Here is a 27174-nt window from a genome sequence, read left to right as displayed (position 1 = left end):
ATCACCAAGAGAGGGGAAAGTGGAATGGTAGATTACGTTTTTTAGAGGGTCAAAACCGTAATCATAGATTATATTTCTGCTTCTATAAAATGGATTCAACTCCCCAACTGTCTTACGCATCAGGGGTGAATTATCGTCCATTTATCTATCCCTTCCTATATCTCTGAAAAAAAACATTGTTGTTCTTGCAACAGACCAAAACATCTTGCCTTATACACCAGGGGTTGCAGGGTAGGACAACAAATGGAAATTAAATCTTCTCCTTTTTTAAGTGTTAAATTTGACTAAAAATAAGCAGTTAATAATGTGGAAAGAATATAAAGAAAGGGCTCTAAAATAATTTAACCGCCATTTTCCTCTCCCTACCACCCTGCCTTCAGACACAGAAAAGAGGGGAGCTGAGTTGAAAAGTTGAAGTAAACCAAAATGTGTTGCTAAAATTAGACATGGATTTTCTCTTCATTCAAGGAAATTAAAAAATTCCAACAAGTCTTTCCTCAACTTCCCCCCCCCCCCTCCCTCCTTGTTATGTGACATTTTCTTGGTAGGAAATGAAGTAAAGCACGGCTATGCGATAAAATGTTAAATAGAAGTGTTGCAATTAATCAATTAAGGCAGATAAAAATTCGTGGGAATCCCTGTGTGTGATGAGAGGGGGAGAGGGTTGTGCAAAGATGAACCCGGATCTTTGCTCAAGCTTTTAAAGATGGGACTAAAACTTTTGATTAGAAAATGTTTTCTCCATGGTGTACTAAAGTAATTTCAAACGGTTTAAAAATATTTAAAAATCAAAGAATAAAAACTCGTTAGGCATGTAATCTTTTTTTATTACTAAACTAGTTGGATAATTAAGAGTTTGCCAAAAATCTCTGAATCGGTTCGAACGAAGTATCTACAATTTTTAGGGAAGCTTTGTTATGTTTTTAGACACAGAGAGGTTTTGAGCTATTTTGTTCAAAATCCGAATAATAAACAGAAATTAAAGGATGGATGCCACTTCAGGAGTTTGATGTGTTTGTCCCGTATGATCTATAAAACGTCTTACTCTAAACAGATTATCCAAAATTTTAAGGAAATCTTGATGTTGGTCTAGGACAAGTTCATAATTAGTATGTAAACTGGGTGCTTTTACTCAAACCTATTACTGAACTATCGATCACCCCCCCCCCCCCTATTTTAAATATTTTGGTGCTTTTTGTGCGCTTTAAACTTATGTGGCCCTATACCTGAGGGTTACTATCATTGCCCAAATCTGTATTTGGAACACTATAAAAATTATTTTTAAAAAGTCGAAATATTTCAAAAGTTTGGTTGCATCCACTCTATAGTTTAACTTCTGTGGTGCGCCACAGGAATCTGAAGGGATAAGACTATGGCAAATAAATTGATGAACATCCCCAATGATACAACACAAAATTACCCCTTCTGTAGATTACAATTAGTGGTTAAAACTTGTAAACACTTAACTTAATGAACCAACTAATTAAAATTCAGTAAAAGTCCCCAAAGTTATCAAGCCATAGAATAAGAAAACGCTATTACAAAACTTTGGGGACTAGTAGAATAAACAGCCCAGGTCCCCTTCCTCCCTGAGTGCGCCATGACAAAACTTTGCAGCTCCAGATTTAGACATCACGAGCAAGCACAATCAAGCAGATTAAATAATTCTCTTTACTTCAAATTTTATTAGTAAAATACTACTTCAAAGATAGCTTAGCTAAATGAGGAGAAATACTGGTTTATAGTAATTTACAACCCCTTTCTTCCCCTGTTTTTATGTAAGGTGGACTATTTTTTTTTAACTAAACTTATGTTATGCCCATAGACACAACTACTAAATGGGATAGGGTAAACCATAACAAGAATACTCATAAAACACTATGAGAAAGCATAAAGAAGTATCTTGAGTAACAAGAAATGTATCATCTGCCATACTGCTCAATTTATGAGCAGCGCCACCATCATGGCAAAAACAATTTTAAAAAACAAGTACATTAAAGACCATAGAATACTAAAATCTAATATCGAAGAGAAAAAACCATTCTCGTTTTTACTATATTCGTACGTTTAAGGCTGGCACAATAAGTTGCCTTACATTACGATTTTCATGGTATTAATGTAGCTTATGAATGACACATAGGTGCATTTTTTGAGAATTCGGAATGGATCCATTTATCCTTGCGGCCACAGGAGTTGTCCAAAATCAAAGTATATTTTTGAATATGCATAAAACTTTTTAAACCAAACCAAGACAATTGACAAGCATGGATAGTACATTAAAACATATTCTTCAACTTATTGAGAAAAGATTGTTTTTAAAATACCCGTAGATCATCTTTGACTTTCATAATTAAAATTTTTTTCAATCCACGTTTTGAGCTAAGGTCAGGTATGTTATATAAAAGCTATGCTCTTATAAAAGTCAAGTTATCGCAGAGAGCACTGCATTGTGCGTGCATGCAGCCATATCTTTATAATATACAATGCTTCGCTGCGCAGCAATATTGCAGTTATTTCCAGAGCGAGAGGAGACAATAGGATGTTTATTACACTAGTCCCCAAAGTTTTATAATAACGTTTTCTTATTCGTTGACTTTGGGGACATTAGTGAATTTTGATTGGTTGACTCATTAAGTTGAGTGTTCAAACGTTTCAATCACTAATTTTAATCAGAGGGGGTAATTTTGTGTATCATCACTAGACATGTACATCAATTTATTGGCCATTGTCTTATCCCTTTAGACCCCTGAGTTATTTCACTTTTATCAAACTAATGGCAAAATTGTCTCATGCTATATTTCGTTTTGTTCACCCCATCAAAATATTGTCTATTCAAATGTTATTATTTGATTTGCAAAAGTGCACATGCACAGACACACACAAATGCAAGGCAATAAAAAGCTGGAATATATGACATTAAAAATAATTGCAGTTTGTTTATTTTAGAACATTGTTTGTTGCGAGGGGGCCGCATGTAGCACAGCTTAATTTTATAATTATTGTAATTATATTTGGACTCACTGGCCAACTAGGAGGGATGGGACAATAATGGTTAAATTTATCTACAGATCTTTCTTTTATCAATATTTATAGCTATCAAATTCAAATTAAAAGATTAAAATTTGGTTAAAGATTAATTTATCGTTAATTGTCTTTTCCCTGTATCTGCTGGTCAAAGAATGTTGAATCATAATTTCTAGAAACAACTTCTTAAGAACATATTTTTGTCTCAGAGACAGGGATTTTAGGGATAGGAATATCATTCTCATTTAAACAAAAACTCATTTTTATGCTAAAATGTGGTTTAATTTTGGTTTTTAATTTTAATTTTCTCCCTGAGGTAGTCATTTATTTCCCTGAGGTAATTATGCTTTCTTTTAGTAATTAATAAAAATTAATAAAAATTCTAAAATCTTCCAAAAAAAAATTGTAAATCTTCAAAAAAATTTAAAATCGTTCTAAAAATATTTTCTCAAATTTTCATATAAATATGACTGTATAGACTTCAGTCGTGCGAGGCTTGTGGTGCAGAACTGAGCTTCTGTTCACAGGTTGCCATCGAGGCTTGTGGTGCAGAACTGAGATTCTGTTCACCAGTTGCCATGCTCGGGAAATGACTACCTCAGGGGGAAAAAATGACTACCTCAGGGAAATAAATGACTACCTCAGGGAAAAAAATGACTACCTCAGAGAAATAAATGACTACCCCAGGGAAATAAATGACTACCTCAGGGTGAAAAAAAGAATATTTACATCCACTATTTAAGGGGTCGTTTATGTGCGTAATAATGCCTTTGATAGCTGGTCTGTGGTAGGGGAAATAAGAGGGTACAGATTGGTAAGCATTTTTTAAATTGTGATCCCATTTCCCTGTGGTCTCGGCTGAATTTAGCATTCAAAATTTGCATCTCAATTTGTGTGTGTGTGTGTGTGTAGTGCCTATTTTGCGATGCTTTCCTTTTCAAATAAAATTTGGTTTAGTAATCAGGCACAATTTGTAAAAAGGGTCATTCTCTTCACAACAATTCCAAAATTTTACCTTTGAAAATCAAACTTTATTCCTTTTTAAGGTACGGTTAAGTTGAGTAAGGGTTAGGAGAGCCAAGTATGTTATAGGACCCCGCAGTGTCATACAAATCTTGAAAAGTTAAAATCGAGGTTGATTGAGAAAAATAACCTAGTTTAACATTTACTACTAAAAATTAAACGAGAAAAACGGGAAGAAAAAACACATTACAAGAATTATTATTAATTAGGTGTTACAGTCGTTACACATTGCACAACCCCTCCTTAGATATGTTAGTTGTTCTGTCAAGTGTGGTCATGAAATATGATACACGACGCAGCCAAAGTGTCCAGCTACCATATACCGTCAATATTGGTCAAATGAATTTTTAAAAATCCGCCAAATGTTTTAAATTATCTAGAAATAAAAAATTAAATTAATTAAAACAGAGCAGTAAGTTTCTTTTCATATATTATATTATTCATATTGTAGATAATTTTATTGGATAATCAGTAAATGTTTATGATAATTTGTAAATTAATTGTAAAGCAAGTTATGTTGAATGGTGCATATATACAGCATTTTACAGCGATATTTAGGCGTAAGTACAGTCCTAGTTAAAGAATATCTGCGCTACTGACAGTATAGCATATTTTGTATGAACAAATGTCCCAATTAAGGTATAAATGTCCCATATAAGGAAGTGTAATGGTAGAATCTTATGGTGGGTCTTATATACATGCATGTATATTGTATGTATAATAGTGGCCAGACCAATAATTCGATGTTCTATAAAGTCCGCGTAGGTAAAATACCTGCAGATGAATATTTCTGAAAATGATTGACTATTTTATCTTTGCAAAAGGAAACATTGCAGTATTTGTGTATTACAGAGGCGTGCGCTAGCTAAGTAACCCCCAATTCTCTGAAAGGATCTTACCCCTTTCCCCCATACCCAAGGCTTGAGCCCCTTGCAAATCAAAGTGCACGCACCTGAATTAATAATAGGTGCAGTGTAGAAAGGATAACTAAATTAATTCGGGGGAAAAATCACGAAACCTATACGTGTTTTTCAGCTGTCGTTAGGGGCAACACATCGTAAAATTGACGACCTCTCCATTTGCCCCCCAAACATCATTTTATATTTATTTCGCTTGTTGGTTATACCTTAGTCCTGTATATAACAGTTAATAGCTTATAATTCTTTCTTTTTCTTTGCATGTATAAAAAGTATGATAAAAAGGCCCTTCTGTGGGCTTGATTAAACATTACTAATTCAAGGTGGTCACAATAAAAGGATTAACGTACTAACTTCCATCTTTAAAAATTTAGGGCAGTCTTCATTTTTCATATGAATTAATATTTTTTTACACGTTATAAAAACTACAAATGTATGTACTTTTAATACTTAACAACAACATCAAGTATCTACTAAAGCTATGTCAGATGCATGACATTAATGGTTGCAGTATGGAGAAAATGTATTGGAGCAACTCATTACCAAACTAGTAAACTACGGGCTTCCAGTGAAATGCTCTGCAATCAAATGATTTTTTACTACAAAATTTTTTTTATAACTTTCTATTTATATCAATGAAATGAGTCTTGCATCTTGCAACGACTAAAAAAATTTTAAACAAGCAAATAATATTCAACACACTTCTCTCAATATTCAAAATTAAGATATCAAAAACTATACTCGACAAAGTATCCTATGACTTGTATATTAAATTAGAATCCTAGATCTATCATCTTAATTTGAAATAAATAGGACCATTCTAACAATGAACGGGTAGGTATTCACACTAATACAGTATAAGTAATGTAGATATACATATTAATGGACAGGGATATGGCACCAGAAACAAATAAATCCTCCAAGTTTAGAGGAAGTATAAAATGCGCATTAACTAAACAAACATTACCTTTTGTTTTAAATTTTATAACACCAATGGTAATAATTTGAAATGAAAATGGTTCGATCAAGAGGTGTTCAAAAAAATGTTATATGAAAAATTAAAGTAAAAGAATAGGGGGGGGGGGGGCCTGAACTATATGTAACTCTGTCCAAAAGGCGGGGACCCTGTCCCGATTTTGTAAAGGGTCTTGGAAATCAGCTAATAGCGTCAGAAACATTAACACAGCCGATTCACTACAAAAGAACAGAAAGCAATTTGCTAGCACACGAAAAGTGTCTAAACCACTTGGGCCAGTTAGTTGTCTGGATTATACATCTATGCTTATAAATTTGGTGTTGAATATAAAAATTTAAAAAAATATTTTGTAGGAGTGAAATCCCTATTTCTGTGCATATCTGGATTGCTATTTTATGTCATCATAAAAAGTACTTCCAAGATTTCTCCCCATAGAAAAAAGTTTCAAAGAACATACACACATAAATATTGGCTACCGTTTTGATTGTTCTGAAATTAAAATTGGTATTCTTTTAAAAAGTTTGTAACCTTTCTCTTTTGATAGTAAGAGGTGATAGGTTCGAATCTCGTCTTAACACCACGTCATAACTAAAGACTTTAAAAATGGTTCCTACTGCTGCTATGTAAGATTAAGGGGAACGCCTTGGCCAAAAACAGCTGCAACACATTACCATGCAGAGTTGGGACTTCCAGACAAAGATCAAGCAATTAAAACGTTTGTTGTTACTTAAACCAATACCCCTGGTGTTTGGACAGAAAAGGAGAGATTTTTCTCTCTTTGGTTATCCTTGGTTGTTGGACTTGACGTTAAAGTGTCATGGACAGGATCCTCACCCGTATGAGGTAATTGATAGGAAATTTAAAACCACCTAAGTAAATAAGTAATACCTAACTTTTATTATTAATTTAAAAATTTTCTTGGTTCAAATGGTGGTCAGTTAAAAGTATTATTAGATAAACTAGAATGATCACATTCTAGTGTTTTTGAACATAGCAATTACAATATAAACTTAGTGCTTCCTTATAATTCTTTCCAACGACTTCAGAAATAAGGTATAACCAACAAGCGAAATAAATCTAAAATAATGTTTGGGGGGCAAATGGAGAGGTCGTCAACGACAACTGAAAAACACGTATGGGTTTCGTGATTTTTTCCCGAATTAATTTCATTGTTGTTTTAAGCTGCAACGACTTACTATTTCCTTCAACGAGCGGTTAAGCCCCTAGCATCAAACAGCTCTGTATTTGAAGGAGTAAGGAAAGTAGGAAAATAGCCTTAAATCAAACTTAGATATAAACAGCCTGAAACCACCCAGGAACCTATGAAAAGCTTCCATAAAGTGAAGAATTCAATCAGTAGTTGTCGAAAAAAAAACCTTACTTAAAAAATAGGATAATGTTATACGTTTATCTTGAGTTATAGGCTACATGCAAATCTTGCAATGGCATACCTTGTCATAGAAAGACTTGATGTAAAATATCTTTGCTACTTACAAAAAAAACATTTTCGTGTTCATGGGACATTGACTCTTATAAAAAACTCGGTCAACAATAGTTACATCTAAGACAAGGACAATTATGTCTACAAGTTGCGCAGCATCAACAAGCTAATGCATTTATATAAACATTCAGGCATAGAAGGAAAATGTCAAGCAGTCGGGCAAGCATACATAAGTTAAAGAGTAGCTTAGCTACTAAACAAATATATGTAGATATGTAATGCACAAAGCACAAATTACAATTTTTATAGTTGAGATAAATTCCTTGCCACTGCACTTTTAAATAATTTGATTGTTTAGTGTTAAAAAGAGAACGTGTTGAATCTACTTTATTTTTGAATTAACATCTACTCTAGAGGCATGTTTGATATGTAATTGCTAATAGGGGCAGTTTGCATTTATATGAGATAAAATCTACCATAATTATATTTTTTATAGATTACAAAACGACGTTCATCCCAAGCAATACTTCTTATGTATATTTTTACACGTTCTATTTACTTGGAGGAAAAATTAACTTTTTTGCTTCCCTAAAACTTGCCTAATCATTACCAAGACTTAATACCTTAACAAAGGAATGAAACTGTTTCATTTGGCTTAAGAAAATATTAAAAAACATTCTTTGGATAAAGAAATATAGTTAATATCATTGTAATTTAATTTACACTTGGACCCAAATTTTATCAAAAAACGTTGAAAACGTTGGTTACTTTTACTCAAACTAGCAACTGTTTAACTGTGAATTGTAATCTACAGAAAGAATGGGTAATTTTGATATGATTCAGTATAACGTCCATTGTCTTATCCCTAAAGACACCTACTTCTCCAACGAGTAAAGACCTAAAGCTGTGTTTAAGCAAATAGTAAAAATTTAAGGGTTAATGTTTAGAAATTTAAGAAGTTCTTTTTATTAAGCAGTTCATCATTTTTCCTAACCATATAAGAAAATAGTAAAAAGCTTCTTAATTGTATTAAAGTTTACGCCTAAGCCTAGTTTACCCGTCTATAACAAATACACCAGCTTGCTTTTACATTCTTTTCAGTATAACAATTAAACCCCTTTAAAGAAGAAATTATATCCATATTTTATTTTTGATCTCAAACTATAAGAAATTAGTATCATTTTAAATCAACAAAAGGTTTCAAAAGATTGTTTTTATTTGGCTTAAGAAAATATTAAAAAACATTCTTTGGATAAAGAAATATAGTTAATATCATTGTAATTTAATTTACACTTGGACCCAAATTTTATCAAAAAACGTTGAAAACGTTGGTTACTTTTACTCAAACTAGCAACTGTTTAACTATGAATTGTAATCTACAGAAAGAATGGATAATTTTGATATGATTCAGTATAACGTCCATTGTCTTATCCCTAAAGACACCTACCTCTCCAACGAGTAAAGACCTAAAGCTGTGTTTAAGCCAATAGTCAAAATTTAAGGGTTCATGTTTACTGTTTAGAAACTTAAGAAGTTCTTTTTATTAAGCAGTTAATCATTTTTTCTAACCATATAAGAAAATGGTAAAAAGCTTCTTAATTGTATTAAAGTTTACGCCTAAGCCTAGTTTACCCGTCTATAACAAATACACCAGCTTGCTTTTACATTCTTTTCAATATAACAATTAAACCCCTTTAAAGAAGAAATTATATCCATATTTTATTTTTGATCTCAATCTATAAGAAATTAGTATCATTTTAAATCAACAAAAGGTTTCAAAAGATCTTTGGGAACAAAACTGGTTTAGAAAATTTACATTGTAAATTTGCTTGATACATAATATATTACATCATATTACATAATGTATAAACAGAATTTTAAAACTAAATTAAATTTAATTATTGATGGATTTTAAATTGTGTCTCCCCCCCCCCCCCTCGTCCGTTTTAGCACTTTCCTTACTTTTTTTTCGATCTCGATCTTTTGAAAGTGACAAGTCATTAGAGAAGTTTTTTTTCTATCTAGCTTAATGCACGACTTCCTTTTATGAAAAGGGTTAAACCACCAAAGAAACGCGGAGTGTAAGAAAGGGGAAGGTTTATATAAAACTATAAAAAGGAAGGTATATTATAACGGAGGTATTGAAATCAAAGGGGAAATTGTCAGGGAGAGAGGGGACAAATACTGTTTAAATAATCTACAACCCTTTATTCTTCCAAACTTTAATAGTTCCATCAGGCACAATTTGGTATCTATCCTTCATTGTATTATTCCTTGATCCCTGGAAATGTTGTGTCCAGCTAAGTTCATGAAAGGGTGGACGAGCGAAAGGGGGAGAGGAGGGGACATTCCTAATTTCATTTATAATTGAGTGTAAATGACTGTTAGGAAATTCTGCATTGAGAAGGAAGATTTGATTAATACTTCTGGTTCCAGGGAATCCCTTGTCTTTCTGGCTTTACGGCTGGGTATCAACTCACAACTTATTTCTATAAACCATGCTTCAAAGTTTTAGGAAAAATTCATGAAATTAGAATAAGTTAGGTAATACAATAATTTAAAAACAAAACTAGAAGAAATTAAAAATAAAATTGATACCCAGCCCTTACAAGTTTGTAGTATTTTTATCCCGGACCTTAAATAATTTTACTGGAACGATATAATCAATAAAAATATAAATTATACACATTTTAATTTTTAATAAAGATAAATCCATGTAAAAAAAAACCTTTGAAGATGCGTCTATTCTTCTTTAATGTGTCTGTAGAGTGTAGGTTATTTTTGCATATTGCAACCTAATTTTTTTTTTAACTTTGAAAGATTTTGTTTTTTAAGGATTGAGCTACGATGAAAAGAGGAATGAAAGAATTTGTAAGCAATGAAATTAAGAAGTTTCAATTGTCACCACTCTGGTCTAATCTGGTCCCACCTTCATTCCCAAACCAAACAGACTTTAAAGCAACAATTTGCAAAAATAGAAACAGGTTTTCCAGATTTTAGGAATTCCTGACTCCTCCATGCACAGTTGTATTTGTGTACAAGTAACCCTGAGACAATTTTAGAAATTTGATTTTCCTTTCATTACATTTCTGCGCAATTGTCATATGTTTAAATAAAAATGGTAACTAATACAAATATACCAGGTCATATACAGCCATAAACTGGAAACAATAAGAAGAAAAAAATTAAATGTGGTAAAGAAAATTTTCAGAGGAAAGCAAGGGGAGGGCCGGTAAGACAAACGAACATTAACACTTGGAGAGTGTCAGCACAAAATTGTATATAAATTAAAAGCAAAATTGCATTTTACAGGATATTGTTTCAGGACATATTTAAAGAGACAAAAGCAAAACTTTGTAGAACATGTTATGCGTAACAAAAAGTAAATAATTTTTATAATAAGAACCTATTATCAAATGACAGTACAAGCAAAAGATCTTGTATCTGCTAGAGCAGGAAAATTAGGTTTTATAATCTGTAGCATTAAATATAGAAGTTTATACTTATATTAATAGTCTAGCTGGATGAATTAATAAAACTTCATATCAAATTATGTGATTAAATTTGAATCTAGTACTTAAATAAAAAAAATAGGGAAATTAATATTTAATTGTAATATTTAAAGAAAATTATCAATATAAGGAATCCCATAAAACATATTAATAATCAACAAAACCTACAAAATATCAAGTGATCCAAGCTTATGTGAAACCATATATTGCTTTATCCTAAGAGCCATCTAACTGTCTTTAAAATAATGTGAAATAAATTGGGCAAAATGAAAAAAGTCATGGAGTACAAAATGTTTATACGGTAAATACTTTCAGTTTAAGTACAAACTAAACATTCAAGTCAAAACAAATTATGGCAAAAAATGTCTCAATATGTTAATTTAAACGTGCTTTTAGAAAACTTAAAAAAAACTATAGACATATGACAAAGTGTTAGTTGTAAAATTATAGAAATGTACAAACAATAAAAAGTTATGAATCAAGCGTTCCAGTATGGTATATGATTGGAGAACTGTAAAATTAAGTAGATAGTCAACAGTTATAAAAGACTGATGGTTAATATTATTTATAAAAATCAAAAAGTAAATTACTAGTTTTCGTACATACACCCCTACAGTAACATAGTACTTGGCATGTATATACAGTAGTACAGTATTGGCACAGTATTTTCATGTAACATTGAAAATAATACAGTAAGACCCACAAAAAAGTATTTTTTAGGATTTACAGACCTTAATTCTTAATGTAACATCAAAATTAGAATATGCTATTTGTCTCTATACAATTTTACACAATACTACAAGCTCTAGTATAGAGGCCCATTCATATTCCTCACTGTTACATAGTGTGTTGTAGTATAGCCTTAATGTGGCATGGACAAGTATACTATCTGCTCTAGTATATAGAGATCTATTCATATTCCCCACTGTTACATAGTGTGTTGTACCATAGCCTTAATGTGGCTTGGAAAAGGTTGGTGTGGGTGGAATGAAACAAATTAAAATAGCTAATTACTCATTACAATAATTTATTGATTGAAAGTTGGTTTAAATTTAGCTTAATGTTGATAATAAACTTTTTTCATCTCATTTATTCTAATGACCCACTTAAACATCATTTTCAAGATTAAATAGTGATGATTAAAATGAATTCAATTCATCTGTAAACTTTAATGAGTTCTTTATTTAGAAGTAATGCCTTTCTATAAATGGTGATAGTATAAATGTATCATATAGTGGTTAAAAATGTTTCAATATAACGTAAAAAATACACTAAAAAGTGGACTATCTTAATTAATCAAGCCAGAAAAGGTTTAAATGGTAAAGAAAATAAAAAATTTGATAAAGAAAATGCAATATTTTTTTTCTTATTAAAAATAAGTTAAATAATTTTTTTCTAATATGAACTAAATAGGTAACTAATATCTAGTTAACATTATTACTTTAGATCTTATCTGAAAGAAAACCACAAATATTAGGCTCAACTTATTATATAATTATAATTTCTATTATTAAGAGAACAATTAATTTATTAATTAGCTTCATTATAACCTCACCCCTGCCAATGGTAGTGATGGGGGGAGGGTTGATATGGGTGAGGGGCGCAGCAAGGGAGACTCCCAAGTGTTTACAGTGTCAGAACAATTGTCTAATCATCTGATAATATCAATGGGACGCTACAGGGGTGTCTCACAATCTTAGTTTACACCATATTATCAGTAAGCAGGCAACTGTGCAAAGACAAGCAGCCACGCACAATGGATTTACCTCGTGGCTTTCTATAAAACCTAATTGTCATCGCGAGAATCATTTTTAAGAATTGTAAAACTACATAAGCTGTAAGTTAATGTATGAATGTATGTATGTGTGGGGGGGGGGAGGGGTGAAAAGAAACATTTCCACCCTCTAAACATAACTAACATTTCCTTTTAATCCCTTAACTCCACGAATTTACAGGGATCTTAAAGGATCAGGCAATGACCGGTAAATTGATGTATATCACCCATGATTATACACAAAATTATTCCATCTTTTTATTACAATTAGTGGTTGAAACGTTTGGACACACGTCTCAATGAACAAACCAATGAAAGCCCACACAAATGTAAATTCAACGAATTAAAAAAGGTTATTCTAAAACTTTGAGGACTAGTGTAATAAATACCCCAATGTCGCCTCCATCCCTGCTTAATTTCCCATTGAACTGTGGCCTTTTAACAAAATGGGATTAGTAGACACAACAAAAAGGAACTATTAACCAAACAAACTTTATAATCTATTCAGCTAAATAATGTTTGTGGATTTTGTCATTTTACATTAATATTTTCAAAATATTATGTACTAGCGGTGTGGTGCACATAACATCTAGGGGTGTATTCCAATAAACTAGGAAGAGTAGAAAAATTATTAAAAGTTACTCTTAAATCTATTAATAAAGTCTAAAACCACCAGGAGGAAGTTTCTCTAAAATAGAAAACTCAATTGGTTCAGTGGCTATTTAAATCTGAGACAAAAAACTCTATACATAAAACGTCTACGAAGCAAAAAAATAAATAGATGAACAATTCGAGGTAAAACATAATGAAACAAGGATGACAACATCCATAAAAGCGAAGCACTAAAACGGTAGGACAAACGGACATGAACACTTATATAGTGTCAGGACTGAATAATCAGAATATAAATGTATAAGAGTCGAAGCAAAATTGTAAGTAAATTTGTTGAAAAACTGCTTTATACAGGATAATGTTTATTAACATACTTACATATTTAGGACGTGATTATAGAGTTGCTTCACTTATAACATTATACTTTGTTGTCCCTTGAATCAATATACCAAAAATCAGATCAATCGGATGATTAGATCACATAAAAATTGGTTGTTAAAAAGTAAAAAAATCAACATGTTTAAAATAGACGTACGGAAATTTTGGTAATGATTATAGAGTTCACCATGCAAAATTTGAAATCGATAGGACAATTCTAACATGCCTAAATTAACGAAAAAAACTATCCGTTACGGACGGACAGACCGACCCTAATTATAGAAAAGCTTCGCTTTTAAAAAGGCATGTAAATTAAATTTCCCTAAAGAAATATTATAGCACAAACGAAGAAGCGTACAGAAAATGTATTTTGTACAATAGACCATTATCATTACAAACCATGTTTAACGGATATCTCTTATAGCAGCCGAGTAAATGCTAGTTAAACGGATGGACAAATAATGAAAGGTAGGGAAGTAAAGGCACTATTAACAAAAAGTCAATATTATCAGATATTTTTATTTCTAAAATAAATCTTTTTACATAAATCTTACAAAAATATCTATGTTTAATACATAATGCACATTAAAGCCAATCTAAAAGTTTTTTTCTAAACAATTTTTGTCTATTTTAATTCTGTAGAAAAGAAACCTTTTAGATTTGACCAAATAAGATTTAAGTAAGCGTAATCATTTACAATCAACTACAGTAATAAAAGCATATTTTAAGCGTATTTGTTTCATTTTAAGGTACAAATTGATTTAACAAATGCCATAGGTACAGTTATACATAGTTTAAAACTAAAAAGTTATTTTCATTTAGTTAGTTATATTAATTGAAATTACAATTTAAAATTTCATAATAAAAGTGTTATTGCTATAATCTGGAATTATTTCTTTCCTACAGGAACAGAATCTAGAGCAGACAACAGCTCAGAATCATCCATCAGCTCGTCCATGAATGCTTCCTTAGTTTCAGCCGCAGCCTCGGCCTGTGACTGCTGGCTGCTGCCGGTCTGACTGTTCTTGTTGTACACACTCACATGGGTGGTCTTGATCTTGTTGCCGCCGTGCAGGCCATCAGACTGGTTGTTGCCAAGCATGTTTCTGGACTCCAAATACCATTGGTTGGGATGGTTGGTGACCCCGGTGGTCAGGTCACGCGCGTGCATCGCGCTGAAATGCATTCCACAAGCAACCTTAGAAATAATATTTTTTTGTTATATAAAAGGCATTTAAGTAATCAAGGTAGCCTAATACAATACTAATTGTGTTTCTCTTACACTTAGTATTAAACAAGGATGACAGCATCCATAAGTAACGAAGCACAAAAAAATATGTATAAGAATTTAAATATTAGTTGTCAAAAGCATGTATATTAGAAAAAATCACGAAACCTTTTCAACATTTGTTTTTAATTTCTTAATATTTATATTTATTTCAGTACTATGACTAACAGACTGACGGTCAAAGTAAATTACATACTGGATGCTCAAAACAACGGGAAATTTAATTTTGATATTTTAAACTACAAAAATTTTAAAAATCGGACCATAAACACCAAAAATATGAGGAAATATGTGAAAAATAGCCAAAAACGTGCAAAAAGGCAGTCTGACCGCCATTGATGGTTTCCTGAAACGACAGGAAATTTAATTTTGATGCCTATAACTGAACAACTTTGGAAATCGGACCAGAAACACCAAAGGTATGGAGAAAAATGTGAAAAATACAAAAATAGCCTAAAACCTGATAAAAAGCGGTCCTATCGCCATTGATGTTTTGGAGTTAATTGTGCTCCTTAATATGCTCAGCCTTTTATCTTTTAAAGGAGCCGAGAAAATCACGTTTCCCCCAAATTAAGACATACGGACATTTCAAATTATAGAGTAGCTTCGCTAATAAAAAGATAACCTTATTTTAATAACTTTTAAAAGGGGACTATCCACGAACGAGAGCACATAATTCTAAGTACTTTCCAGCATTGATCCTAAGTATTTTCTTTCAGAATATAATAGGTCACCAATTATTATTATTATATTGACGAGAAAATTTATGTTTCACCATGTTTTTAGGTATTTAAATTGATTTTGAAAACTGTTATAAAGCTAATTCTTTTAATAAAATGAATATTTGATGATACATATGCGAATACTCTTGTTATAAAGATTGTAAATTAATCCATATTAGCATTAATTTAAACATACATATGAGATACAGTAAATGTGCTTTTGAATTTTTTGAATTTTTATCATTTGACAACATGGACAATTAAAGAAACCCCGAACTCAACAAAACGTTTGATAAAATTTTGACTAAAAATGCTGGACATTTTTTTACTTTTCTTCAACTTGAAGTGGTAAAACATAAATTTTCTCGTCAAAATATTAATTATTAATAGTGACATATTATATTTGGAAAGAAAATACTCAGGATCAATGCTGGAAGGTACTTAGAATCACGTGCTCTTGTTCGTGGATAGTCCCCTTTTCCATAACATATAACACTGGAGTCAAGATTCAAATTGATTCAAGCCATTCTTCTGTCCCAAGAGAGAAACATACGCACAGATTGGCAATGATTGAATACCTGGAAATGTCCTTCGTTGACTTTCTTCATGATAGCATCCAGTTCAGCAGGTTTGATTCCCTTCTCCAATTCTTTCCTTAGGATCTTGCCCTCGTGGTGTCTGAAGGGACAGCCGTGGGATTCTCCGGCACCCACGTTCTCCATGATGATGCGCATACAGTCCCAGGGTTGCCAGTTTTTCTTCTTTCCTTCCTGTAAAATAATAATATTTCAACAAGGATTACAACATCGAAGTAGCGAAGCACAAGAATAGCATTCTTCAATTGATTACAATGTTTTGTAGCGTCTCTATAGCAAAACTATTTCAAAATCATTCTTAGATATATTCTCTTAAATAATAATAAATAAATTCGACTTCTATTCTTGTCTTAAAACTTTCCAATCACTCCAAGTATAACCTATAACCTTACCTCTAAGAGGCATAAGGATACATTATTGGAAAGGCCAGTAGTACTAAGAGTAGTAAATCTAAATGATATTTGTTATTGACGCTGCAATTTCAAAAAACTAAGGAAATTTTACAACAACAAAAATATTTTGAACTATTGTAAGAAATCTAAAAGGAACTATGTCTATAGAGAGAATGTTTTACAGATCTTACATGATATAAAAGGTGTCACATACCTAATTTAATTTGTCGCTTGATTTAACACAAAAAGTAATTCTGGCTAACTCACTAACTTGCAATAAAACTCAAAGTTTAACCCAGATCAAAATCTTATAATATGTTTAGTATAAATAAATATAGAGCGCTAATGCTTTCTTTAAAAAAGGACAGCTTGACTTAAAAAAGGTAATAATGACGCTATAGCAAAATATTGTAGATTAGCGTCCTTAATCAGGTGTTTGGGCAAGAGGCTCCATGTTATTGCGACTGCTTAACATGATTTATCGTGTGGCTCAAAGTTGCTATACGGCTGAACATTAAATTGCACCTATACGGTTCAATCCATTTTACAAAACAGATCTTAGACAGACAGATTAGGCTAGGTTACATTGGTTTCATCTCATGTAGGTGAAAATGAAATGGAAAAGAAATTCTCCTTAAATTTCTTCATCCAATTCTTATGACGGGTCGGATTATTATGTTCTAAGCTTCTAGGTAAATTAAACTTTCAGTAGCAAATATTTTGATTTTACGGAAATATTTTGTAACTAGAATCTATGATTGATTAATTAACAAAAGACTCCTAGAGGTGAGGAAGTGTAAAACGGTGATATAGGGCAAAGGCAATGGACGATAAATTATTCTTCCATCAATTATTATGTGTCAAATTCTGCCGTTGAAGATGTAAGGGTTGTTGTGAAGAAAAATTTATCTGCCATTGTCCTCTTCCATCCTATGTGTTAGCTAATCCAATCAATTAAAGATTTTAGGAAAACCATTGGCCAATACTTGGTTACATTCACAAATGGATAATTGTGTAGGTATCTTTAATGTCATTAATACATTTAATATTTTTGTAATACTTCTGTATTGTTTATAATATCATTAAACTACCTAGAACATAATCCTAATATATAAAGTAAAGTAATAAGCTTTTTTAGTCTGTAGCGAAGGATCTCGCTAAATGCTGAATTGATGGATTTTCTTTACAGTGAAGCTTTCTATAGGTCTTGAGAATGTTTTAGGCTATTTTGTTTTTAATAAACAAGTCTGGGTTTGGTTTTAGGCTATTTTGTCCCCTACAGTTAGAGATCCTCTAGATACTAGGGGTGCAGCCACTTAATAAATTGACCTTCCCAATTTACAAAAATCAATTCTTTTACTTCACTGATACAACTTCTCCTACTAATGTAATTAGTGATTATAGAAATCACCAATTAAAAGAGATAGGGAAGGTTTTCAGGAAGGGGGTGGGGAGAGGGTCGGAAGTTGAATGGAAAGGGCTGAAAAGGGAATCATTAAAAGGAGGGAAGAAATATAACTAAAGGTTATTTGGGGGTGTGAAAAGTAACAGGATGTATTAGCTAGAATCTAAAACGGATCTTATTTGATTTTGTAAAATTCTGACTATCATTGCGCAGACTATTTCATTCCCCCCCTTACATTTACTTCGAAGAATAAGATAATGAATTTAAAATAAAATTGAGTTTTTTTTTACTGATCTTTAAAATTAAATGTTAAAACGGCATTGAAATTCGAAATTTGCTATTTTTATTAATTTGTTACTTTTTTATTGTTAATAATTTTGTTTCATGAATAAGACTATTTCTATTATCTAATCTTAAAACTTAAAGGTCACTCACTTGCTTTAAGCAATTAGTTTAAATCACAATAAAGATCACTGCTAAACTATTTGCATGAAATTCACGTTTGACTAAAGAAAAAATTATATACCTAACATATTTTTCATCATAAGAAATACGCCTATTTCTTAACCTCTCCTACTGGTTTGCTATCCCCAGAAAGCATACTAAGATACTAAGAAAATCCAGGGATCCTAAGGGATAAGACAATGGACAATAATTGATTTACATACATAACTTATGATCAACAAAATTACATTATCTATATAAATGTATAGATATTGCTAGTATGTACAATCCAATCAAATATTATAATAGTCCAATAAATTTAAGCCAACGAATGAGAGAATGTGTTTATAAACCTTTGAAGATCTATCCTATGTAAATGCATACCTTTCCGTAGTTGTATCTGATGCCATAAGCATATTCCTTCTCAAACTTATCCACATCCACCTCTCCTCTCTTGGTCAGCTCTGTACGCCAGAAACGGATGGAGTCCTCCAAGGTCATTCCAATACCTGAAGAATAAAAATAGTTTAAATGAAAGCTGATTATTTCCCTGTAAGTATGTTATGATGAAAGAAGCAAACGGGACAAAAGTACTTAAAATGTCAAAATACAGTATTCAATCGTTAATTACAAAAGAAAATTGGCAACCATACTTTCAGTAGTAAAAAACATAAGCAGGTCCTACTAAACAAATAATGAGAAAAGGGGACCCAATATGAGAAAGGCAAAAAAATAAACTTGTAGGGGGAAAGGGAATCGTTTATTTTGTAAGATTTGTAAAAGGCAGAAAAAATTATCATCTATATGAAATCATTGTTTTTGTTTCGGAAGCAATCGTCCTTGTTTAAAACTGTTTACCTTTAAGGAAGAGACCATACTGAATCCTGGCCTTGTATTTGAGATGATGTTGTCCGGTCAAGGTGGAGTGTAGTGACTGCATACACATGGGGAAATGTGTGTCTGCCATGTTAGCCACCTGTTCTGGAGTCACGCGGTCCCCTGACTTGTTCGAGCCAAAGTCTTCACCGGTATACCTCTTGTCCATGTTCTATAAAAAAGTTGAATTTAAATAATAAACCTAACAATTTGTATAGATAAGTTTGTGAACATCATGTGCTAATATTTAAAATAAATAGAAAAGTAAGTGATAGTTAAGAAATTCTTGTGTTTTAATTGAAAGCATATAATTTGAAAAATGAAAAATTAGAACACAATAAATAGGTAGGTAATGATATTTCGTAATTGTTAAAAATATTTTTTATAAACCTTAAAAAAAAACTTGAGGCACCACTTTATAATAGAACTTGAAAAACCAGATGGGAAAATAATTTACCTGTAAAAGACTAACAAGTCTTCTATCCTCCTCAAGAACAGGAAGGGCACGACATGTCAACACTAAAAAGACAAACAATACATCTTTGTTAAGTTTTTAGTAATCATAAGCTAAAAATATTAAATAAAAACAGAACAGGAAAAATCGAACAATAAATAGTATTAGACTGACATGGTACTCTTATGATAAAGAATCTGAGCTAATAACAAAAGAAAAATATTGATTTTTGACCTTTAAATTGAAATATCTCACCTAGATTATGAGAAAGCTGTTGTCTAAAGACACCAACCACAAGAGAAATCAGTTCTTCCCTAGGAATAAATGCGTATCCCCCGCGCACCAAGACCCTGCGTGCACGCACAAGATCCATAGCCTCCAGCCACGGCACTTTGTAGAAGTCGTCATCGTTCACTTTGTGCGCAGAAATGCCGCGGTTTGTTCCGTTGATTAGATCCTCACCTAATGACTCTTTCTCTTCCTGAATATTTATGGCAATAAAGGTACTAAGAAAGAGAGGGAATGTCTGATTGAGCCAATAGGAGAATCGCATCGGAATTTACACATTTTGCTACAAAGGCATGTTTTTTTTCATTTCATACATACATAAAAGTCAGCTGTAAACAGTATATTTTCTTAGTAGAAAGCTTTGCGGAATCAGAATTAATTGCCCAAAAATTTCGTTTAAATTTGAAAGCTTAGTAACGAGGTGGATTCTTTAAAAAAAAGTTAGGCTGGCTACTCGCTGGTGAGGCAAAATTATTTTTGTGAAAAATCCTCCAAAATCGAATAAAAAAATTTACAAAAATTAAATAAAATCTTTAAGGGTTATTAACATATGATTTTGTTTAATTTTTGTAGATTTTTAATGTGCTTTTGGATGATTTTTTACAAAAATAATTTTGCCTCACTATCGTGTAGCGAGTCTATAATTTCTTAAGAATCCACATCAGCTTGAGTCGAAAGTAAACAATACTTTTGTCTGCTAGAAATGTTCCTTCTTAGATCTGACGAAAAAAGGGTTCAGAATATGCTTCTATTCTTCTATTTCTATTTTTATGGCAATGTAATGTAACATCCTTGTTTTATTTACAATAAACATAAATTATAGAATTTTTACAGGATTTTACAACACACAATATAACAATTGAAATGTTTATCCTTTTTCAAGGGAAACACATTGTTCCTTGAATTACTGAAAAATTATGGCTACCTGAGAAATTGGTTCGTATACAAGCTTACAGGCAGACATAAACTGGTTCAGCAAATGGGCATTATCCTGAAAAGAAAGAGAATCATAAAAATTTTATTTATACAAAATGCGATGAGAAACTTTTTATGAGAGAATCTACAAAATTAATCACCAGATAGTATTAGGCGATATTCTTTAAAATATTCAGTTACATTGCATTGGAGACAGGATATCCCTGTAGCTCTAGGCCCCCAAAGGGTTAGGCATCAAGAAAAAAATAGCAACCCCCTAGTTTCCTTTTTTTAAATACAGAGGGAGTTTCTGTGCCTAATAGGCTTTTTGAGGAAAAACCGAACATTTTATAAATAAATAGAAGTTAACATGTATATGTATTCTATATTTCTGCTACTCTACAATTTACACTCCTGTATGAAGAAAGTTTGTCACCTTGAATAGCATCCTCCATCTAAATCTAAACAGATCTGTTTCGTGAGTAACATACCATCTTCTTAACTCATCTGACCTAAAAAACAAATATTTCTGTTTAAATAAGAAATAATTAGCACATTTTACATTTTGATAGAGTCCAAAATAAAGGATGATATTTCACCTTATGAAAAAATTTATTTTTCTGCAAATATAAAATAGAAGTTTATTTACCATGCTGTTAATTCATTTTACTTTCTATATTGAAAACAATTGCATCATAAGATTGAAGATAAAAAAGAAAAAAATTCATTTTGTCCAAATAATATTTTTAAATAGTAAAATAATTACCAAGACTAAAAGGAACCCTCTTTCAAGGACAATGGCCAAGGTTAAGACAGGAGTTATTCTAATCTGGCCAAAAAATTGTATCTTATGAAAATAAATTACCTGCAGTAAGCCAGCCTAAGTATAAAATGGCTAATATGATCTCTCTTTCTATTCTCAATATGCTTGGCCTTCTGCTGGACACCCAGAGTGTTGGCCAGGTCATAATACTCGCTCAGGTTGTGCTTGTCCAAGTCATCCTTGATCTTATCCGACCACTCGCTGCTGAACTTGGTATTGCCACCCATGTTGTGCTTCTCAAAAGTTCTGATTAAAATGTTTGTTAATGTATAATTTTAGAAGAAGAGCTATGGGTGATTGTCTTTCTTTTCAATGATAAATACTAAAAAAGTAAGAATATGATTTGATTACCTTAAAACTTTCAATCTTTCAACGGCCATGTCCTCAAAATCTTGAAGTGAAACATCACAATGTGGAGGCCTGTGAAAAAATATAATGATAGTAAAAGGATAAAAAAATTAAAATACATTAATAGACACCAAAAAAAAGACTACCTAGGTAACATGATTTACAAATGTAGCTTCAATTTATTTTGATTTTTAAAAATATGTTGTTTAAGTTTCATTTACCTATCATACATCTGAAGGGCAGATGGATATTCTGAATCCTGTTCAGTGTACAACCTGGCAGCTGTTCTTTGCTCGCGAACGGTCATCTTTCGACCTGTTTATAAAATGCATACTTTAATAAAGGATTTTCAAGATATCTTTCAGCTAGGTAAATTCATATTTTTGACTAATTACATATTCTTTTAGAGGCAACCTAGCCATATTGATTTAATTTTACCGTTTGTTATAATCATGAACGTTAGGTACCATTTAACAAAAATAATTGGGATTAAACATTTATTTAACCATGCACTGTAAAAAATTCACATGTGTACAAGCACAGGACTATAAACTAAACTCCCTCCCTTCCACCTTTCATTCAATTTTCATTAGAAACTAGGAACTATGGAAAGAAAAGTATGTAATACATATAATTTAAGAGCTATAACTACTCCTTCACTAAAATAAATGTAAGGGTGCTCCAATTAGATCCATAATCATTACCTGGGGTCCTAGCCATAGGCCTGTGTACTCCCGTAGGAGTGCCTCGCTTCCCAAACTCCATTTTTTTATAAATCTGTCAAAATACAAACATGGTTAAACGTAATTTAAGAACAATTACACACAGTATAAAGAACAAGAAAAAAAGAATGAATTTTCAGGCTAACAATTAGTTTTTTTGATAATATACAATTGTTTTTAAATGTCAATGTTTTTTTAAGAACACGGACATGTTGACATGTTTTTCACAAGTATGAATATTTCTATCAAATCAATGGTTTTTCACCTGGTTGTCAAAAATGCATGGAAAAAAAAGAATTTTTCTTATTTTAATTTAAAATTTCTTTTTGTGTCTCAATTTTGTCTAAAAATCTGCAATATCAATGGATAAAATGAACTGTTATAATTAAGAGAATTTGATTCCGAAAATGGCCCTATATATATTTTATGATCTTTACTAGTTAGAATTAAACAAAATCATTTTAACATGAAGTTTAAAATTTCACAGGCAAAAAAAGTTTGTTACATAAAAAAATATTACAATTACAAGTTGATATTATTGTTGTTGATTTTAGATATTATGTTGTTGGGCCAGGAAGCTCTGAATTTTCACAAGAAGCTCTTTCTTCACAACATCTGGCACTGTCTGGCGGCCTGAATATGAAGGGATAAAACTTTGTAAATATGTATTTCAGATGTCTATGTAGTAGATTCAAAATTAACTTGACATAGGAAAATATGCTGTGCCATTTTTTTCATTAGCAATAAACAAATAAAATGTTTTTAGGCGTTCCGAATTGTGATAACAAACTTTTATTCTGTCATTTGTAGAATACACATAATCAAATGCTATCATAAAGTCAACTTTTAATACATAAAATATGCAAGTAGTGGGGATTTCATTGCATAATTTCTAGATAAGATTACTGATGTAAGGTTTCAAAATTTATCTAAAATCTTGTGAACAAACTAATTTAGGGTAGCCAAAAATATCATAAATCCACCTACCCTTTGGTGTAATCTCTTTAACGAGATCTTCTACTGTCAAACTGCTCAAACCCTTATCTTTGATCACCTAAAGCAAAAGAGTCAAGATTTAATTTAAATAAGAAAAATTCTTATATTAAGGTACATACCTACATGTTTTAATAAAAAAAGTCGTTTTGATTCTAAATTATTTTACTCACCTCTTTAGCATGAAGCTTTAATGATTCTTTCCAACCACATTCATTCAATCTGTTTCTTAAATGTTCCTAAATTAAATGGACTAAATTACTTCAATCTTTCATTATCTAAGACAAAAGGTTTTTTATTATTTTGTACCACATGCTTCTTATATAATATACGACACCTCTATAAAATGACTCTTTACTAAATCTTCAAATATTCATCAAACCAAGTATTTCTTCAATTCTTGACAATGTTTGAAACCTTAATTTATCTTTTCTCTAAAAAAAAAAAGTTGTTAGCTTGTTATTGCTGCCCGCCCTTCTAATAAACATTATTGTTCCTGTTAATATTTCTTCTTATTTCTTAATTACCTTTAGTCTTTCCTTTTCTCCACTCTCAATAAGTCTCTGCTCAATGGATGTCTTTACATGTGGGTCCATTTTTAAATCTGAAAATATATAAAAATCAATATCAAACTTTATAAAATGGGATAAAAACAAATAAAAAAATATATAAATAAAGTCAATCATTGTCTCTGCTGCATCTCTGCTGATCTATTTGAAATGTTTAACATCAGAGTTCTGGAAATAATTCTTCCTCTCTAATTCCATAGAAAGTCTATGGTCTTCCCATGCCTAAGTTAACAAATATCTCATGTAAAATATGACAATTGTGATTATTTTCTAAGGGGGCAAGTTTATAGGTACCTAATAACAAAAGAAAAAATTACAATTTCAAAAACTTGTTGAATAAAGCAAATTTGCTCTCAATGAAGATTATTTTTTCTCAGTTTAAATATTCTAAATGTGAATTACATATATAACTTAACACTTTAAAATTTTTATTTTTGAAAATGATAATTAAAAAGCCTGCCTTATTGTCATACTCTACAGAAAACTTAGGTTCTATTTCCCAATTTTTTCCTGGATCTCCACAAACTAGAAATATTTGATTATAGAATGTTCACTTTTATCAATAATGAAATCCTTTTAAATGAAGAAGTAAGGTTTTTTTTTTGTCTGAAGCTTGAGCTCTCATTTTTAGGTTTTGGGAAAGCTTAAATTAGTTTCCGGGATGGTTTTAGACTTTTTACTGTCCCCATCTAGCATCTTTGAATGCAGAGCCTCTCGGTGCTATGGACTACCATAATATTTTCTTCATAGCATAATAAATAAAAAAAAGAATAGGTAGATTCTTTTTGGAAACGAATATTCTAAAATGTTATTTGCCACTTACTGTATGTAAAGCAGGGGAAAATCATGTTTAACCCTACCTATCGTTCTCACAGACAATTATATGAAGAATTATATAATAAATGCTTTCCAGTTAAAAAATAATTTAACATTTGTAAAAATTACCCAAAGTTGCTCTTTCCTTGCAAACAGCTTTAATATTCTGAACATCAGAAGACATGTATCTTATGGCAAAACCTATGATAAAAATTAGGAACAAAATGCCATGGACTTAATCTTATTCTGCAAGAAAAACATTATAAACTTTTAAATGATAGGTGTCTAAAGGAAAATAAATCCTCCTATATCTTATCATTGGTTACCAAAATATGTAATACTGGCGAAAGATCCTTTAGAAAATCCTGCCCAGGACCAATTTACATTTCTGTTGAAATGAAAAACTACATTAAGTCAGTTGAGATCTAACAGACTAAAAAGCTTATTTCTTAAATTGGATATATTACATAGAATTTTTTTTTAAAAAGTAAACCTATTCTATCATAATCTGAAGTGTTGGGGCCACTAGAATGGACACATTTCCACTGGTGCAAAGATGCTTGTCCGGGCTGCAATTCAGCCTCACACAGGCCATTACATTCCAGTAAAGGATCTATAGGTATAAGAGGATTAATATCTTTTTAGTTTCGAATTAAACAGATTTTTTTTAGACTAATACAAAATAACTACATATATCATTCACATTAATGAAAAGTTATAATTTTACATACAGAACTCTTATTAGTTGAGAACAAATGTGTTAGCATTACCTAGTTTACTTTTTGGAATAACTTGTCCTAAAGACAATAAGTTTGCTTCACTTGGTAATTCTTCATGTGGTAACTAAATAATGCTTATTTTATTTTGGGCTACCTTTGGTTAAATGCAATAATGTAATTGACCTATCATTGCATCCCTGTGATCAACAAAAGGTAAAATAAACTATAAGAAAAAAAGATACAAGTTTGCCTGTTTATGTTGAGATTCTGGGATAAATCTTAAACAACCACTCTCCTTTTTAGATGAACTAAAACAAAAGTAAAATATTCTTTTTTTGTCTTTTTTAAATTAATTGTATGTGTACCTTATGGCAACCCAAGCAGTTAAAACTTTGTCAGAAGGTTCTAATCCTATTATTCAAACAATTTAAAACATTATTACATCATAGTTTATTTTTGTATTTACTTAATAGTTTGACAAAAAAAAATTTGCCTGAATAAGTCGAGTCTTGGTGCCATGAATAAAAACCTGGACTTCCTTTCAACTTAATAATAATCCTATTTGTATTTGTTCGTGTATTTTTTGGCATAATTATAGTACAGGAAAAAATTCTTTATTTTTGCAAGTATCTTTACGCGGAAAAGTGTCTATAATAAGAATACGATGATAAAATAACTATTATTCAATGATCTCTTTAATAATATCATTTGAAAATACAAACTTACTTTCATGTTGATATCAGTAGACCAACATAAAATATTGTCATCATTTAAAGCCTCTTTTACAGCTTCAACTTAATTTAACGATTTTAACAAAAGATTACATTTAATTTGTATTTTAATCAATTTGATGACATAAAAGTATTCATAATAATTTACATCTACCTAATATTGGATTATTAACAAGATTTCTAGCCCATTCTCCAACCAAATGTAAACGAAATCTAAACATAATCTTTAAAAAAAAGTTTTGTTAAATTAATTCTATTTATTTAAATATTTAATTTTCGCTGATTATTTTGCAAAATTGCTAACTGAGCTTGTAATTCTACCTATTGTCGCCCATAAGCGTTCCATCCTCTCCATATGTTTGGACAAAATTGTCAAATCCTGCCTATATTATTTTTTTAATATTAACAAAACAAAT

General features: G+C 31.1%; 3 protein-coding genes across 8 annotated transcripts in view; all 3 read right to left on the bottom strand.

Moving 5' to 3' along the window:
• Positions 1–14160: 14160 nt before the first annotated feature.
• Positions 14161–23030, bottom strand: Prim2 (DNA primase subunit 2). The gene is made up of 12 exons (XM_080152997.1): positions 22913–23030; positions 22430–22523; positions 22212–22280; positions 21903–22106; positions 21474–21549; positions 21048–21113; positions 20090–20315; positions 19838–19899; positions 19363–19552; positions 18889–19013; positions 16246–16437; positions 14161–14855 (listed from the first exon to the last, which is right to left on the bottom strand). Exons 1-12 carry the CDS (start codon positions 22971–22973, stop codon positions 14547–14549), a joined length of 1674 nt encoding a protein of 557 aa, XP_080009123.1. The 5' UTR covers positions 22974–23030; the 3' UTR covers positions 14161–14546.
• A 52-nt stretch (positions 23031–23082) lies between these two features.
• LOC145313555 (transcription and mRNA export factor ENY2-like) lies at positions 23083–24563 on the bottom strand. The gene is made up of 4 exons (XM_080153009.1): positions 24451–24563; positions 24097–24162; positions 23918–23984; positions 23083–23563 (listed from the first exon to the last, which is right to left on the bottom strand). The coding sequence occupies exons 1-4, from the start codon at positions 24517–24519 to the stop codon at positions 23481–23483; spliced, it is 285 nt and encodes a 94-aa protein (XP_080009135.1). The 5' UTR covers positions 24520–24563; the 3' UTR covers positions 23083–23480.
• Positions 24527–27174, bottom strand: part of LOC145313550 (phytanoyl-CoA dioxygenase domain-containing protein 1-like) — a 2908-nt gene continuing 260 nt past the window's right edge. Inside the window, exons 2-12 of one of the 6 annotated variants that reach the window (XM_080152998.1) lie at positions 27080–27141; positions 26913–26971; positions 26754–26821; positions 26521–26572; positions 26393–26438; positions 26278–26335; positions 26079–26151; positions 25802–25921; positions 25438–25509; positions 24953–25017; positions 24527–24714 (exon numbers count right to left, since the gene is read on the bottom strand). In XM_080152998.1, coding sequence (XP_080009124.1) covers positions 24634–24714; positions 24953–25017; positions 25438–25509; positions 25802–25921; positions 26079–26151; positions 26278–26335; positions 26393–26438; positions 26521–26572; positions 26754–26821; positions 26913–26971; positions 27080–27093 — 708 coding nt within the window. In that variant the 5' untranslated portion in view covers positions 27094–27141 and the 3' untranslated portion in view covers positions 24527–24633. The remainder of the gene's footprint in view (positions 24715–24952; positions 25018–25437; positions 25510–25801; positions 25922–26078; positions 26152–26277; positions 26336–26392; positions 26439–26520; positions 26573–26753; positions 26822–26912; positions 26972–27079; positions 27142–27174) is intronic. The other 5 variants (XM_080153003.1, XM_080153002.1, XM_080153004.1 and 2 more) reach the window with 5 other exon arrangements.

The sequence above is a fragment of the Acartia tonsa genome, chromosome 3 (assembly GCF_053477335.1).
Source record: "Acartia tonsa isolate MP-2025a chromosome 3, ASM5347733v1, whole genome shotgun sequence".
In the NCBI taxonomy this organism is placed as follows: domain Eukaryota; kingdom Metazoa; phylum Arthropoda; class Copepoda; order Calanoida; family Acartiidae; genus Acartia; species Acartia tonsa.
This window is presented reverse-complemented; position numbering and strand designations above follow the sequence as displayed.

What these genes read in the sequence shown, in the direction of transcription:
- LOC145313555 (XM_080153009.1), bottom strand. Translation starts at nt 24,519, where the DNA reads ATGGACCCACATGTAAAGACATCCATTGAGCAGAGACTTATTGAGAGT. An exon ending in TAAAGCTTCATGCTAAAGAG is followed by an intron (nt 23,985 to 24,096) that starts GTGAGTAAAATA and finishes CTTTTGCTTTAG; the next exon opens with GTGATCAAAGATAAGGGTTT. An exon ending in TAAAGAGATTACACCAAAGG is followed by an intron (nt 23,564 to 23,917) that starts GTAGGTGGATTT and finishes CTTCATATTCAG; the next exon opens with GCCGCCAGACAGTGCCAGAT.
- Prim2 (XM_080152997.1), bottom strand. Translation starts at nt 22,973, where the DNA reads ATGGAGTTTGGGAAGCGAGGCACTCCTACGGGAGTACACAGGCCTATG. An exon ending in GATGGAGGATGCTATTCAAG is followed by an intron (nt 21,114 to 21,473) that starts GTGACAAACTTT and finishes CTTTCTTTTCAG; the next exon opens with GATAATGCCCATTTGCTGAA. An exon ending in ACAGCTTTCTCATAATCTAG is followed by an intron (nt 19,900 to 20,089) that starts GTGAGATATTTC and finishes TTGTCTTTTTAG; the next exon opens with TGTTGACATGTCGTGCCCTT.